We start from the raw sequence: 15,725 nt of genomic DNA on the forward strand, positions 1-15,725 counted from the left end.
CACTGCAAACTGGGCAGGTTGGCACAGACCAGCTAATCTGCCTATGCCGTACTGTGGAGCACAAAGGAGACACAAAAGGAAATGGCTCATAGATCGAGAGACTTCAGTCCGGGAATCCCCATTCCCTTGAGAATCACAGCTCTGTGCTGCAGGCAGCTTTCATGCTTTCAAGTCAGATTTTCAGGCTTCAGACACATACACGTGGGACCATACAGTTCACTATGTCAGGAGTATTAAAAGCACATCATGCACCCTGCAGCATAGCAGGGGCTTGCACGAGGTCTGCCAAAACCATCACTTCTTGCCTCTGTCCTGCAGTCTGTTGAAAGCTGTACAAGTTCTCCCCTGTTGGGCAGCTGTCCTATCTGGCACTCTGCCTTTACTGCTTGCAAAATGCTACGTAAGAAATGGTAAAATCAACACAGACTATTGGCTCTTAAGGGATCCCAACCCTACAAATTGGAATAGATGTCTCTCTTTGGAGCTGAAATCAGGTTTGGCCCAGAGCCAAGTTTGGAACAGTATCACATTAGCTAGGTGAAAGCCCAGAGGGGCTGGCTGCGGTTCCCGCAGGATTCTTAGGGGCCCCAGTGTCAGTGAGATCATTTCCATGATCTTCATCACCCAAGATGACTGTCAGACCAGGGTGTTTTGGGTTTGGGTAGTTTGTTGTTTATTTTTTTTAAATGGGCTTCTGGCAAGAAGCTGTAGGAGCAGTAGGTTTAGGTTTCTAGGTGCCGATAGTATTCTCCATAGTATATTCAATGATCACCATGAAACAGGTCAAGACATTTTTTAGGCACCAGTACCCATCTAATTCAACGCACCATCTTCCAGGGTCTGAACAATAATGGAAGAGGATGTCCGGCTGGCTCCAAGCTGAGAATATGCGACCACGTAGAAGACATAGTTGGTATTGGGTTCTAGGTCCTTGACTTGCAGCTCAGTGGTATCATTATTGACAGCAAACTGGTATTCCACGTTATCTGTTCCTAGGGCCAAGGAAACAGCGATCAGCAGGTCAGTGAACTGCCAAGACACTCCTCCAAAAATCACTTGACTCACAAGGTCCACAGTGTAAATCCATTTTAAAAATCACTATGTCTTCTCCAATTTCCCCAGCGCCTGCACAAACCCCATCTCTTATGTGAATTCTTTGGGCAGAAACATTCAATGCCTTAATGTTCACATCCCCACTTTGACTCAAGCTCCTTAATCCATGCTAAGGCAGCTGAAGTTATCAGCTTAATTTTCAGAGGAGCTCTGAAAACAGTTCAGCAAGAGTACTGGTTTGCTGGCTGTTTGGGAAGACAGACCCCAAGAGACCTGAGATTCAGATTCTGGGTGTGAATAATTTAGAGATTACCCCTTTACACAACGTGGCTGTTTAATACCTCCATTAATAATCACATTCTTTGCATATAAAATCAATGTGTTGGAGGAAAAAGTAAAGAACAGAAATAAATTCCAGATGTGCCTGGTCCCACTAGAATCCTGACAACTCAGCTACATGGATATGCTACTGCTGGTCAACAAGTTAGCATATGTCAGCTAATCCACAGGCACTGCCACAGGCTGATGCTGACTCCAGGAGAAAATTTCTTTACCCGCTATGAAAAGGGCTAAACTAACTGGAACTGCTTCACACTCATGACTAGCTGGGAAAGAAAGTTAACCTGTGTGTTGTGTCTTGAACCTGCGACACAGCTGTGTTGCACAAGGCAGATAACACCTACCCACAGCCCGCTGGTAATGTAAGGAGAAGCCAATGATCTGCTCGCTGTTGTACTCTGGCCGCTCCCACGACACAAGGACTGTGGTGCTGGAGAGGGACACGGCTGACACCTTCTTGGGAGCACTGGGCAAGCCCTCCCGCACGATCACCGAGAGCTTGGCAGTGGCACAAGCCATGCCCAAGCTGTTCTCAGCCACGCATTGGTAGTAGCCAGCATCCTCCAACCCGATCTGATTGATCACAAGGCTCCCGCTGCTCTGCACCTTCACTCGCCCATTGGAGAGGATGGCTTCGCCGTTCTTCAGCCAGTGAATGGTTGGGGCTGGCTCGCCTTCCGCCTTGCAGACAAACCGAGCCGTGCTGGCTCGGGTGCGAGAGATGGTTTCAGGAGCCTGGGAGATGCTGGGTGTAGCTGGAAGGAGAGAGGACAAATTAATGCAGGAAGGAGGAGGAAAAGATAGCAAAGCAAATCCCTTCTCCTCCCCACTCAGTGCTATGTTTTATTCAGTAGCAGCTTTGCTTACAAGATAGGATTTGCCAGGCAGACTCTAGAGGCTTAATTTAGACTCTGTCCAAAAGGAAAAATAAATTCTGTATCAATCATGTGCTGCGTTCCCTGATCCTAGGCTGTCCTCCCTGCTGGCTTCCATGATACTGAAAGTTAATTGCTGATAGAGATTTCCATGGGGGAACCCTGGAGAATAAGAATAAGGCATAAAATGGTTCAGTAAATACAAGGAACTAAACCCCAAATTAAAGAGGTGACATTCCCACCGAGAGCTATCCCAAGCCAGGGCCTCCTGGCTCTAACCTGGCTCTCATCTTACCCAGCACGGGCCACAAACACAACTTCTCAGGGATCTCCTGGATGTCGGTCCAGGTAATCCAGGCTACCTGGCTTACCTGGCTACCTGGCCAGGGTTTCTACCTGGAGCGTTTATCCTGCTCTCTACTCACCAAGGACCCGGAGCTCAGCTGCGGCTGTAACGAACTGCCTAGTCTGGGGTTTGTTAGCACGGCAGACGTACACCCCTGAGTGATGGGGCTGGCTGGAAGGAATGAGGAGATTTGTCCGGCCCAGAACTATCACATCTGTGGAAACAGGCTTTCCATCTGCAGGAAGAAACATGCACAAATGTGAGAGGGAGCCCCAAGCTGCCCTTTAGGAGGGCTTGTAAACAACGTGTCTACTAGAGCCAGGATCACAGCTGGGGAGCAGAGAGACCCCAAAATCGCAACCCCCAGCCCAGAGGAGGATTCCTGCTGGGACACTCCTCAGTGCTTGACCGAGTGTCAGCCAGCCCAAGCCAACATTGGCCCAAGGTTTAGTTTAGCCTGTAATAACTGGAAAAGTTCTGGTTTGGATCAAAACAGTCTCTGATGCCTAGGGTGTGCCTGCAATGAGAGCCCCTAGGAATAGCACATTCGAGGGAAAGCTACGCTAACACACGTTTTGGAAAAGCTGCTGGATCTGCCTGCTGACCCCTATGCATGAACACTCACACCTCCTCTCCTCACTCGATAATGCAAATGTCAGCAAGAGCGCTGAATCACAACTCAGGGGTTCTTCCCTTCTCTGGGTCCCACATGTGAACCCAAATTTACTGAGCTTCCTGATTCATTCTTTGCCCCCAGCTTGGCTCCCGATCTGTAAGGTATCAGGACGGCCTCCGTAAGGTATCAGGACAGCATTCTCCTTGGGGCCCTGGTGCTTGGGTCAGAGACATGGGCCACAAGCTGCACTCTCCCCATTCTCCTGGCTAGATGCTCAGCGCTGCTGAGTAGGGAAGAAGGAAAAGGTGGCTCCGGCCCCCTAGCCAGAAGCTGCGCCATCCTTCTACAACTTCAAATAGCCCTATGCTCCTCTGCACATCATGGACAAGGCAGCAGGCTGGTGCTGGGCACTGTTTATTCTCAGTATTGCTCTGATGGGAGAAACACGGGGACCATGATGGTAGTACTACTGAATGAGTGTGGGTGAGCAAAGCCAAAAGCTGGGGACAGAGTATTGGCAAGGACAGTCTGGCTGACGAAAGGCTCAGATGGGAGGTCAGGAATCCATGGCCAGCTCTGGCACAAGTTAGGAGACTGGGAGAGCCAGACCATTTGTGCAGTACCTGCACAACACCAGACCTTGTCCTTCTCCACCTGCAGAAGCATGGATGTCCTTCAGACAGCAAAAACTCAGTACTCGCCTGCCTTTGCCTCTCACAGATTCAGCTGAGCCTGTATCTTGAGTCAGGAGCAAGCTCTCCACCTCCACTGTGTGCAGCTGCACCTACTTAGCACCATCAGCAGGAAACGCAGCTGAGATCAGATCCTCTGTCCCCTCCATCCATTTTGGGTGTCTTCAGGTGGCCTCACAATTCAGTGCCTGCATGCTCAGAGCAGGAGTAAATCTGTGCACCCCACTTATACTGGAGCAGTTTGAAAATCTGACTCCAGATGGTAGCAATTAGCTGACACCACCAAGGCTGGCAAGAGCCAAACTGGCAACCTGGAGGTACAATCCTCAGTGTTACCTACGTGACTAATCGCCCAGTAACCCAGCCTGCTCCTTAATGAAGTGTTGGAAAGAAACATGCTTGTATAACACAGAATCGCACTTTTAAACCATCTTTTCTAACTGAAGAGTCTACACCAGGAAGCAGAGGGGGACCAAGCAAATATTTGAAAATAAAGCATGCAAGGAACTGTTTCACCAACCTTTCCCCCCTTCCTCTTCTTCTTCCCCCCATCCAAAAAACTTTCATAGTGATAATTAACTCTAATATCTACTCTACTATAAGCATTAGTAGGTCTCAGTAAAGCAGTAAGTGGTCTAGCATGGGAAAGCTGAGTATTTGTAATTGTGAAGTGCACAGAATAAAGCAGAAACATTTCTGCCCAAAGATTTGTTCCTTGCTGATTTGATTTCCAAAGTTGTATCCTCTGAGATATTTTTGCTCCTTTTTTGTGGGGAAGAGGAAATATTTATATACACTAAAATCACTGCCTGTGGACAAGTCTGGGCTGAAGACCAACCACAATAAATGGTTACAGGGGAAAGGAGTTTTAAATCATGACCCAGATTTATAAAAATGACTGAGAGCCTCTTCTAAGGGAGATTTGACTCCTGAGCTGAGAAAGTCTTCAGTCAGAGCCTCTGAAACACATCTGATGGATGTGACACTGGATGAAGTGACACTAGCATCCTACACGTGATTTAGGCTATCAGCCCTGGGTAACGTATGCCAGTCTGGCTCATTTGTACACCTCTGACGAGACCTAAGCATCTTTTCAATCCTTCTGTTACCAATCTGACCACAGTATGATTTTTGAATAAAAACCTCCTAGCAACACTCCCAACCACTCCAATGATTAACAGATCTTATCGTGTTTTATAATCCCACAAGATAATACAAATTATTTCTCCAGTGAAATGGCAGATTACGCAGAATCCCCACTACCCTCTGAGTCCCCAGAGGAGTGGCATAGACCTGACCCCATCTCATGACCTTCACTGCTCAAGCTCATACAATGAGGATGACTAATTTAGATCAAAAGGCATCCAGGCACTAGAACTTCATATATTTCACAGGTCAAACAGCTATAAAGTGAGTTGCTTGCTTTGTAACCTTCTACATTTAATTAGTAATTCTGGTTGAGCAAGGACACCCTACACTGTGACACCACCTGCGTCATTAGGTACCGACATAACAAGCACCCTTTCTGTCCCACAGATTTTTCTGTCTTTTAATAGATTTTAAAAATAAGCTGTCCACAGGTTCCCCCTGACAACAAAAGCTTAATTCTGTCCCTCACGCTCACCCTGTCGTATCCAGGAGACGAAGGGGGTGGGATCGGCAGCTGCCATGCACTCCATCACCACGCTATCCCCGGCCACCACCGTGGTGTTCTCTGGAGCTGCGACGATGGTGACATCTCCTCCTGCTGGCTGGGAACCTAATGACAAAAAGAAAAAAGAAAAGTCTGTCCTTCCAAATTGCAAAAACGCAGGACGTAGAGCCCAGACACTCCGGCCATGCTTCCCCAGGTAGTTTCACATGTGGTAACCGCCTATGCCTAGTTGGAGGAGAAAAGCAGGTCTCGTTTTACATGACTACTGTATTTTTGTGAAAGAAATGAACAAAGGGGTGCCCCGCAGATTTAAACATACTGGCCCTAGTAAAAATTAATATCAGGATTTTCAAATGGAAAATAAATAGTTTCAAGCCAGCACCTTCATCGACTATTACTAAATGAATGTTTGTTAATTAGATGAAATAAAACACCACTATCCCCAAACAGAGCAACACAACATACCCTTTGTCAAGGCAATGTAACAGCTCAGAAAGAATCTAGTGACCTGGTTAAAGAAATTCTAGCGTCCAGATGCTGTACTGTAAACTGCAACAGAGCGAGGTCAAACCTCTGTGTCCAGGCCTTCACCTGATGGTACAAAGACTAAACCAGTCATCACACATCTGGAGGACTGAGCGCTCTTTAGCTTGTACGTGCACAGATGAACAGCCAACATGTAAATCAAGCAACGTTTACAGGAAGATCTATAGGCTGCATTGCACAAAGTCTTGAGAACGGGATGGGGATTTTTTTCTTGAAACGAACCTTCTGCCTGTGTCTGCCCACTGCTGAGCAGAGGTTAAGGGAAGGTTAAGGAAATGCCTTTGCAGTGGCCAAATTTCTGTTGTCAGATGAAAACAACCGGAGCACTCTTGAGCAGAGCAGACTGTTCATGACCCTCAACAGTAGCAACCCTCTTCCTTCCAGGTCTCCCAAATATGTCTAACTCTGAGGGACACTTTTGTTGTTGTCCTCATGAAGGAAGAAATGACTGCAGAGGAGTCAAACAGTACAAGTAATCCTTAGGCCTGCTCCAGGTGCTCCCATGATCTAGCAGAGAAAGTTGGTGGCGGCAGCTCTCAAATAAATAAAAGCAGGAGCTTTTTGCACAGCATGCAGTTAAATTCACTGTCTCAAGATGCTGCAGAGTTCAAACCCAAGAGGTTCAGACAAGCTCATGAAGGACAACCGGGACTGTTAAATATGAAGGTATCACTGAAGTCCTCAGCCCAAGATGTTCCCACATCCCTGACTGTCAGATGTGAGGGAGTTGTCCAAGAAAAGCACCTTGTCCTCCCTGCCCAGTTTTTTTGCATACTTTCCTCTAACATCTGCTGTGGTCACTTTTGGAGATGGCACTGCAATGGATGGACCTCTGGCCTGACCCACATTGGCCATTCATGTGGCATCCAAGCAACACTCATTGATACTTGACTTTCTTGCAAATATATACCAGAGGTCTCAGCACGCAGGCCTGCCTGCACAGTAGGAAACTACACACTGCTGCACCGCATGTCCTGCGCTCGGTTATCTCCAGGCTTGTTGCCATTTACTCTAGTGCAGAAGTCTTGCCAAAGACAGTTGGTGCAACACTGAAATTTTCTTGCAGTCCATACTTGCGTGAAAGGGATTTCTATCTGTAGTATTATGTGAGCACAGTTTAAAAGGAGCTAGCAAAATCCCCGAGGCACCAAGGGAAAACAGGAGAGCAGGAGCCAGTGCATGTCCAGCAGATGGAAGCAGAGACCAAGGAGCGCCTGCAGTCCCCTACCTGGGGCAACGGCTGGACCACGCTAAAATGCAACCCCAGCCCTGGACAAACACCAGCAAATAAAAGTTGCCATGGGGCATGAAGCAAAAGCCAAGCCAGCCATCCTCCTTCCAGTGGAACAAGTATGCTGCACAGAGGGCCTGGTGGGTACAGGCACATACAATCCTCTTTGGTGCTTACAGCACGGTGCCGGCTGGCCAGGGCTTTGCTACACTCACGTACGTTAGTGGTTCACATCGTTCATGCCTACAGACACTTTCAGCCTCGCAGCCATCATGTCCAGCTGCAGCAGAACAAGCTGGGGGACAGAACAGAGACAAGAAGAAACCACATCAGGCTATGGATTCAGAGGCCTCATTGACAAACAGATCAAAGTCCTGGCTGCTCCTAACTACAGCATCAAGGCTAGGGTTGAGAACTACTGAGACAGAAAATGCAAAAACAGGCATGAGAGCTTCCACAACAGCCACGTAAGCTGAAGGATTAGAGAAATGCAAGGCTCTTTGGAACAAGCAGCTTTCTTTTGAATCCAGCTCCAGTTCAGCAAAGCACTAAAATCCACAAGTAGTCATCAGTCCTGCAAATCAACTGAGTGCAGGGACTCCAGCTGGATGGGTGAGGCTGCCCAGCACATCGCTAATGTGAGGCCTCTACCCTTTCTCCACCCGATACGGTAGACAGTGACGAGGCAACACCGGAGAAAGAACAAGGAGAAGGCGCTTTCCAGGCAGGATTTGGAAGGAAACACCTAAGAAAGCACCAGAAGCAAAGGAAAGGGCTTTTATAGCAGCCATTACAGGGAAGGCCACAGCGCTGGGAAGACACTGGAGAACCCAACAAGTCGTGATGAGGATGGTTTTAAGAGTGAGTTGGGAAAGAGGTGCAAAGGAGCCAGGTGAGGAGTAGCTCTCTGCTGAGGGACTCGTAGCAGGGCTGGACATGGTAACACCTCTCCACAGACCACAGGCTCAGGCTCCGCTCACCCTGTGCGGGGCTCAGCAAGCCTCAACTGCCCACCCTGGAGACCCATCACCCATCGTGGGGCCACGGCAGCTTTTGATGGAAATGAACAGGGCAGCAGCCTACACCCCAGGTCCTGGGAGCAGGAGTATACGGGGACAGACTTCCAGCCTGCCACGGGAGTGAGCTTCTTTACCCAACACTACCGGCTGCCTGAGACATGGCTGAAATGCGTCTGTGTGCATAAAGCTGTTCTTTTCTGTAGCGCTGGGGGAAAAAATAAACCTAGAGTAAAAAAAAATAACACTAGCCAGATGGCAATACATTCCGTGCCAGATTTCCAAGCAGCTTTCTGCACCAAGCTTAGGGCAGAGGAAGACAGAAAGCTCCTCAAACCCGACTTAAACGCCCGTCTGTTGCATTCAGGTGCATGGCCCCAGGTGCTGGCAGGCAAAGGCACCTTACAGGTTATAAAAACTTCATGTGAAGGCACTTGTCCTACATCACTCGGTCCCTCAACAGCTGCCTTGTAGTGCTGCCAGTCACTAGGAGAGGGATTTTACGAGCTGCACAAACCCTCACTCCAAAATGGCCCCAGGAGCCACCAGCCCAGCTCTGCAAGCTCCTGGTTTAGCAGAGCCACTGTGAAGCGCTGCTGTAAAGGCACAGGCTATAGCGTCACCTTTCCTTGGCGCCTTGCATTTCTCCTGGCTGGGGAAAGACCAACGAAATGCTTCACCACCCTCACCCTGAACAGTCCCACAGCAGCACCACAGGCTGCCCTTCCCTCTGGCACTGCCCGTCCTGCACCCTGGGTGCGCTGGAAAGGAAAGAGCAAGGAGCTCGCTGATGGCCAGGTAACCAGCCAGCAGGAACCAGGCCTGGCGATCCCAAGGGCTGACAATCAGCTACTTATCAGCTCCATACTTACTCTGTAGAAGGTAGAAAGAGAGCTGATATCAGGGCTTCCTGACAGTCAAACTCAAGGTCCCTCTGACAACCAAGAGCGGTACCAGCCACAGGGATCTGTAGCTGAAACATCTATTTCTGCTTCCTTCTCCCTCAGCCAAAACTCTGGTTTCAGCCTAGAAAAACTACTGGGAAAACATATTAGCCCAGACACCACATCTATGTGTCGCTGATTATTTTTGAAATTATATTACAAAACCAAACAGTTCTGCCTGCTTTCCCAGTACATTCCTGGGTGTGTGCATGGATGAATGCCCCATCCACCTCTTGCACACACAAACGAATTTCTCTCCAGCTTTGTATTTCACTGTGGGTCTGTCAGAGGGAGTCTACAAGTCAAGCTTCTCTTTAAAATGATCCCCCTTTTAGAGTATGTTTTCTTCCTGCTGTCTCAATAGACTGGTTGGATAGGATGGATCACAGGTTAACTGCTACGGTTTCGTTTGGTTTGAAGAGTTCCCAAGAACAGCACTAAACTAACCAGGAAAACCTCCACATAGGGGATTCCAGCATACATCAAAGAGTAAAACCGTGAGTTTTTTGTCTCCGCTGCCATTAAAATAATTTCAGGTCAAGAGGGAATATTGTTAGAACCAAAGGAAAAAAGAGCTGCAGTTTCCAAGACATCTTCCTCTGCCTGAACAAAACAGGTCACTGACTGCACCTGCGCCACGCTGTCCATTCTGCGGTACTAAAAGCTTTCACAGTGCTGCTATTTAAAACTTGGGCTTTGAGATTTCTCCCCCAGCCCCCCCGCTTTGTTTTGTCTCTCCAAGTAGCAAAGCTGCTCTAGGAAAAGTTTTGCACAGCCCAAGGCACAACCTGTGAATTCATATCAAAAATTGGCATCACTCGTGGCATTTGTGGATTTTTTGCCCTTCTGAATCAGACCGATCAATTTTACCCTCTTTTACTGAAAAAACGCCCATAGAGTGTCAAACACAGCTCTGGAATGACTCTGAGTAGTGCACTAGGACTGAGAGAAATCTTCTGGGCCCTGAAAAGAGATAGAGATGAAGGCTCTTTTCCTGCACAGTTCGTCCACCCGTGTGCATGCCTGTGTTTGCACAGGGAGACAGTAAGGGTGCAAAAGAGCACAGAGCAAGAGAGAAAGCTTACTGATAATCTGCAGAAATATTTCCAAATATTCCCCCAGCTTTTATTGTTTATGAAAGACTTACTACAGCAGACTTCTCAGTTTATGAGCTTTTCCACTTTCCTATCGTGAGACAGGAAAGTGAGGCCAAATTTGGGTGCTCCACTTTTTCGTGCCATTGCTCTCACAAGCATCTCTCAGCATCTGGAGGTGGGTTCCAGGGCCAGGTGATGGGCAGGCACAGAGGAAATAAAACAAATCGCTTACCATCAAGTGTAGTATAACACCAAAAGGAGGTGGGGAGGGGAGCGCAGGGCACCTTGAGACAGCAAGTGGGCACGCCAGACAGACAGCACACAGGCTGCCTAACCTCTAAAAACCCAATCTGTATCGTTTCAAAGCAAAGAGGAGCTGTGAGCAGGGATGTGAAGGGAGGCACCACAGGGAGCTGCTTGGGACAAAGCACAAAATGTTTATTTGAAGTTATAGCTTGAGTTATAACATACACAAGTGATTTCAAACTCCAAGAGTTTACAACTTGAGTCTGCTTCTAATGCATTCAAAATTCATCAGCTATCCTCTCCCACCTCCCTGCTCTTGTTATGCACAGTATCAGCAAAGAATTCAGGCAGTGCAACAGGAGGAAAATGGTTTTTGTTCAGCCAATTTGTGACAGTCATTTGCAGTGACAAGAGGATGACTTTTTGGACAGGAAGTAACACCTTTCTCCTGACTCCATAAACACCCTGCCTCAGTGAGAGTGCTGGAAGGTTAAACATGACTTGCATGGTGACACATTCAGCTCTCAGCTGTCAGCAGTTCGAGATTTGGAGATATCCAACAATCAAGCAACAATCTTCTGTTCTGTGAACTTTCTCACCCTCTCTGGAGGAGGAGCATGAAACTTTATTCATCCCTGTGAGCCTCCTCTGGGAATAGATTCTAGCACTGAGCAGCTGTTCATTAGAGAAAGTCAATGCTGTCACTGCTGTTATTCTGCAGACAATAAAGGAGCAAATTACCCATTGAAAAAGCACACACCTTCAAAAATGCAGGCGCTGTGTTTGCAGAGCATGTCCTACTCCCACTCCCTAGCTCTCAACCTTTTCTCAGACAACTCACAGACCTCCTGGACTGTTCAGGGAGAAAGCTGACAGCAACCACAGAGGAGAAAAAACATCCTCCACAAATGCCTTCCGCCTCCCTTTACACTTTCCTGGAAATTTATGTACAATTTATTTCTACTTCTGGGCTAGACCCAGGACAGGAGATAACTAGCATGTAAAATCTCTAGGCAGGACGGCCTGTCTAACCATATCCTAACACTTTGTCACATCTGCTTTGGGGGCAATATAAACAATGTCAGATCTCAAACCTGAGCATGCTTAGCAACAAGCATTTCTTCTCTTCTAACTGTTCTCTGATCACAGCCGCGTACAGCTTTGCAAACAGGAAAGCAAAATAGCCAAGAAAGGACTGGCACTGGTGATATTCAGAAATGGCTAGAGATGTTTAGTGCTGCCCTTCCGACACCCTACAATTCAGGCCTCCCCAGAGTATCCCAAGTAAAACGCTGCCTCCTCTTCTCCCCAAACACAGCTCTTGCAATGACACATCCTTTCCAAAAGTTACCACTTGCTTTTTTTCTTTGTTTTTCTCCCACCTTTGCTATACCAGTCCCTGTGGCAGTTTGGATTCAAGTTCTGTTTTCCTCCATCACCGAAGCTGGGGAGGGATGACTTTTGGTTACAAGATTACGGGCTCAGTTCACCAAACATTTGGTACTGCTTTGATGGTTCTCAGCATCGAAAACTCCTCCTCTGCAGAGGATCAGCCTTTGGTTCACAAACCTTGCAGCAGCTTTTAGATGTGTGCCCCAGCAGAAACTCCAGCACTGCCAATGCTTGGGTACTGGGACCGCAATAGTTGTCATAGTGCACTCTGACAGCACCAGTGTGCCTGGGTAAGCGCACGAATTGTCTTGGAAGGGAGGCTGAAAATGAACTCGGCTTTTATTGCAAAAGTGACACTGTATTGGCATAGCAGATTTTTTCTGCTCAATAATATAAATGAGCTCGGTAAATCAGTTTTGTATTGTCTTTTTACCTCACATCCTCAAAACATTTTGTAAGTGGTTATGTATTTGTCAATGCAAACATTTAATTGAAAAGCTGAACAGGGACGAATTTACCTCCATGTTTTGGAATGGTGACAGTCTCTCTTCCTACTTACTAAGTTAGTGCTGCAGCAGAGCAGCTACACATCCTTTGTCATCTTTAAAGCAGCATACAAATAAACGTGCATAAATGATGAAAACAAAGAAGTTCAATCACTTTCTTAGCGCCAATAAGAGACCTCCACATAAACCACTTGTATCTCAAACTACTATCACAAATTCCCCAACAGAGAAGTCAGCAAACAGATCCCAAAATATACAGTGCAACCTACGCTTCTAAGAGCAGGCACAAAACCTGCTCCTTTAATGTCTGCATATATGTACAAGCAAAATGGAGAATTTAATAGATGAAATACACTTATATGATTTTCAAAATTAAAAAAAAAAAAAAAAAAGGAGAGAGATTAATGAGTTTGGATGAGGAGTATTCTTTTACTACCTGGACACAGTCCTCAGACCAGCACCTGCCATAGCTTCTGGGGTCTCCACAGAGCATATTACATGCCGACTGTGGCAGAAGGAGCTGCTCTAGGAGCTGCTTTTCACTTGGCTTGAGAAACAGCCTGTTAAACATTTTCCCCAGCCCTGTGTCCTGTGGCTGGAAGCCTGGGGAGCACACGGATCCCAATCCAGACAGGCAGAGGGGCCATCAGGCAGTCCTCTTTCATTCCCCTTGACTCCTTTATACAGCTGACAGATTTCAGCTCAGAAATTAAATCCTTTAATGTACTAGCTCAGCCACAAGTTGGCACCCTGAACTATATGTAACCAGAAGCCCAGAAAGAGGCGAAGCAGTGGCAGGTTTCCAGAAACTGCCTTGGATTTTTAGGGGGCTCCTCCCCCACCCCAAACCCTTGATCCTTCAGGATATGGAGTTTTACATGTCCAGGGAATGTTTAGTTCTGCTGCAAAGCAGTCGGAGTGTGCTTTGCCCACCATTCCACCTCCTGTGAAGCTGTCAACATTGGCTCTCTGTTTGCGTACATGCATTTGGAACTGCTCTTCATCACGCCAAAAGGGACAGGAGCCAGCCAGACTGCACAACGAATTCCTGCTCGCTTCCCCAGCAAGCACTTGGAAGCCCCTACATTTGCACCACTCCGAGCAGGAACTAGGCAAAATAAACAGGAGGTGCTGTGCTGACAGCCGCAGCTATGCAGCCCTGTAGCCCCACTGCACAGAGAGCTGCTGCTTCGTACGAGAATTAGGGCTCTCCTGGTTTTCCGCTGCAGGCCCAAGTTAGCCAAAGGGTTGGAGACCTCAGGCCACCACCTGAATCCTCAAGAAGCCTGAAGACATATCACAAAGTTTCTGGGAGGCAGAAGCAGCAGACCACAAGCTGGAATGTAGCAGAGGCAATAGGAAACCCAAGCTTAGGGCACAGTGGACACTGAGACATATCAGAAGGACTGTGTTAGAGCATCATTGATAATGTCACCATTTTAGATAATAGCTATTAATTAATAAGCCTTTAACCATTCTTAGCACCTTTTCACAGATCTTAGTGCAAACAAACTTCTGGAAGGAAAGTCACTCAGTGTACAGTAGCATTTAAGCCTCTAGATCAGATGAGAAGCCAATAAAAAAAAAGAAGTGAAGAAAGGAGCAGAGGTACCCAAGTGTCTCTGCAGCAGTTTGGGGAATGGCAGAGCAGTCTCCCTGCCCTAACCCTAAGACCCAGACAGTTTATGTTACTCACGCTGAGCCCTTAAAGCACTGCAAGCCCCAGCCGTTCCCCAGCAGCTGCCAGGAACACAGACGAGAAAGACGAAGGCTGCAAGAGAATGCTTTGCAAAGTTATCGCCGCAACAGGAACCACCATGCTACGCCACAGCTGACAACACTGATGATATGCAACACGCCGTTCTCAGCAGCACAAAGGGCAGAGCCAGACCCCATCCTCGATTCAACCTGTGCTGCTCCAGTCCAGTCCTTCAACCTGCCTGGCTGCTGTGGGCACCAATCCTCCATGCAGCTCCAGCACAGTGACTCAGCTCTGATCAGCCCGGACGATGTCCCAGCCTCCCAGCAGGGCAAGGCTCTGCTCCAGTGGTTCAAGACAAAGAGAGCTTGCCCTGGTCTCTGCCACTAACTCACTGTGCTGCTGTGAGCACATCTCAGCATCTCCATGACTCCTTCTGCTCAGATTTTGTAACATAGCTAATTCACAGAAGTGAAGGTGCAAAAGTAATAGCCAGAAAGCATCAGAAGACCTTTAACAAGAGCCACAGTATCACAGATTTAAATACAGACACTCCCCCAAATCAGTAAACACCAAATGGCCCTGGAGACCTAAATTTTCCAGTCTCTGGGATTCAGCAGAAGCATTCCCACGTTTTAACCATCATTACACCAGCTCTCTCTGTCATTTTCCTAGGCCAGCACATCACCCTCCAGGATGATGCAGGAGAAATCTCCAAGAAAAAAAAAAGCTGTAAGGCAGGTAAAGATACTCTGTTACCTCTTGCGACAGAGATATGGTCAACAGAAGAGCCTTTTGGCTCACAGGTCACAAGCCCCAAAACTCTTCCTTACTCAGTCACCTCACCTTGTCTTAGTGACTGGAGCCATTTCACTCCAGTAACTTCCTTCTTCTGCTCAGAAGCTGATGTTTCCCAGGGGCTGACACCTATTTCATCAGATCTATTTGCAATTCAGATTTATTTGCAACATCAGATCTATTTGCAAATCACAAGAGCAGAGAGGGAACAGGCTGGAGGCCCTGGGCTGTGCAGAAGGATACAACCCTTCTTTTAGACCCAGGCTTGTGCTCTGCCCCATTCCGTCTGCCAGTGATGGCCGTTCACATTACTGTCATGCACGGCTTCGAAAAGAGAAACATTATGGGAAGCCACCTTGTAGTGTGGTCTCCCTGATGCCAGGTACGCAGAATGCTTCCTATAAGCTATGCTTCGAACACACAACATGCTGGGAGCCTACAGTAACACAGTCTGGCAGCAAACAAAGACTGCCAACTTGGAAGGAAGAACTAAAAGCAGATGGATGCATCTGCATTAACTGAGGACAATGCAAATCTGTTTTTCTAGGAAAAGCCTGGAAGGAAAGCTGGCTTTCCATGGGGAAAGATCATTAGTGATATCCCCAGATTCTGTCAAAGCCCTTTGGCTGGACGCTTGCTGAGTGCTGCAGAGAGCACTGATCTGTCTAAGGCTGT

The 15,725-nt window shown here is 47.6% G+C and overlaps 1 protein-coding gene across 1 annotated transcript in view; it reads right to left on the reverse strand.

Moving 5' to 3' along the window:
* Positions 1–15,725, reverse strand: part of IGDCC4 (immunoglobulin superfamily DCC subclass member 4) — a gene marked incomplete at its 5' end in the record, with an annotated part of 94,768 nt that overhangs the window by 22,843 nt on the left and 56,200 nt on the right. Inside the window, 4 exons of the mRNA XM_082488708.1 lie at positions 828–992; positions 1,737–2,147; positions 2,693–2,848; positions 5,546–5,680. Coding sequence (XP_082344834.1) covers positions 828–992; positions 1,737–2,147; positions 2,693–2,848; positions 5,546–5,680 — 867 coding nt within the window. The remainder of the gene's footprint in view (positions 1–827; positions 993–1,736; positions 2,148–2,692; positions 2,849–5,545; positions 5,681–15,725) is intronic.

This window comes from Vanellus vanellus, assembly GCF_965231255.1.
Source record: "Vanellus vanellus genome assembly, chromosome: 11".
Classification (NCBI taxonomy): Eukaryota; Metazoa; Chordata; class Aves; order Charadriiformes; family Charadriidae; genus Vanellus; species Vanellus vanellus.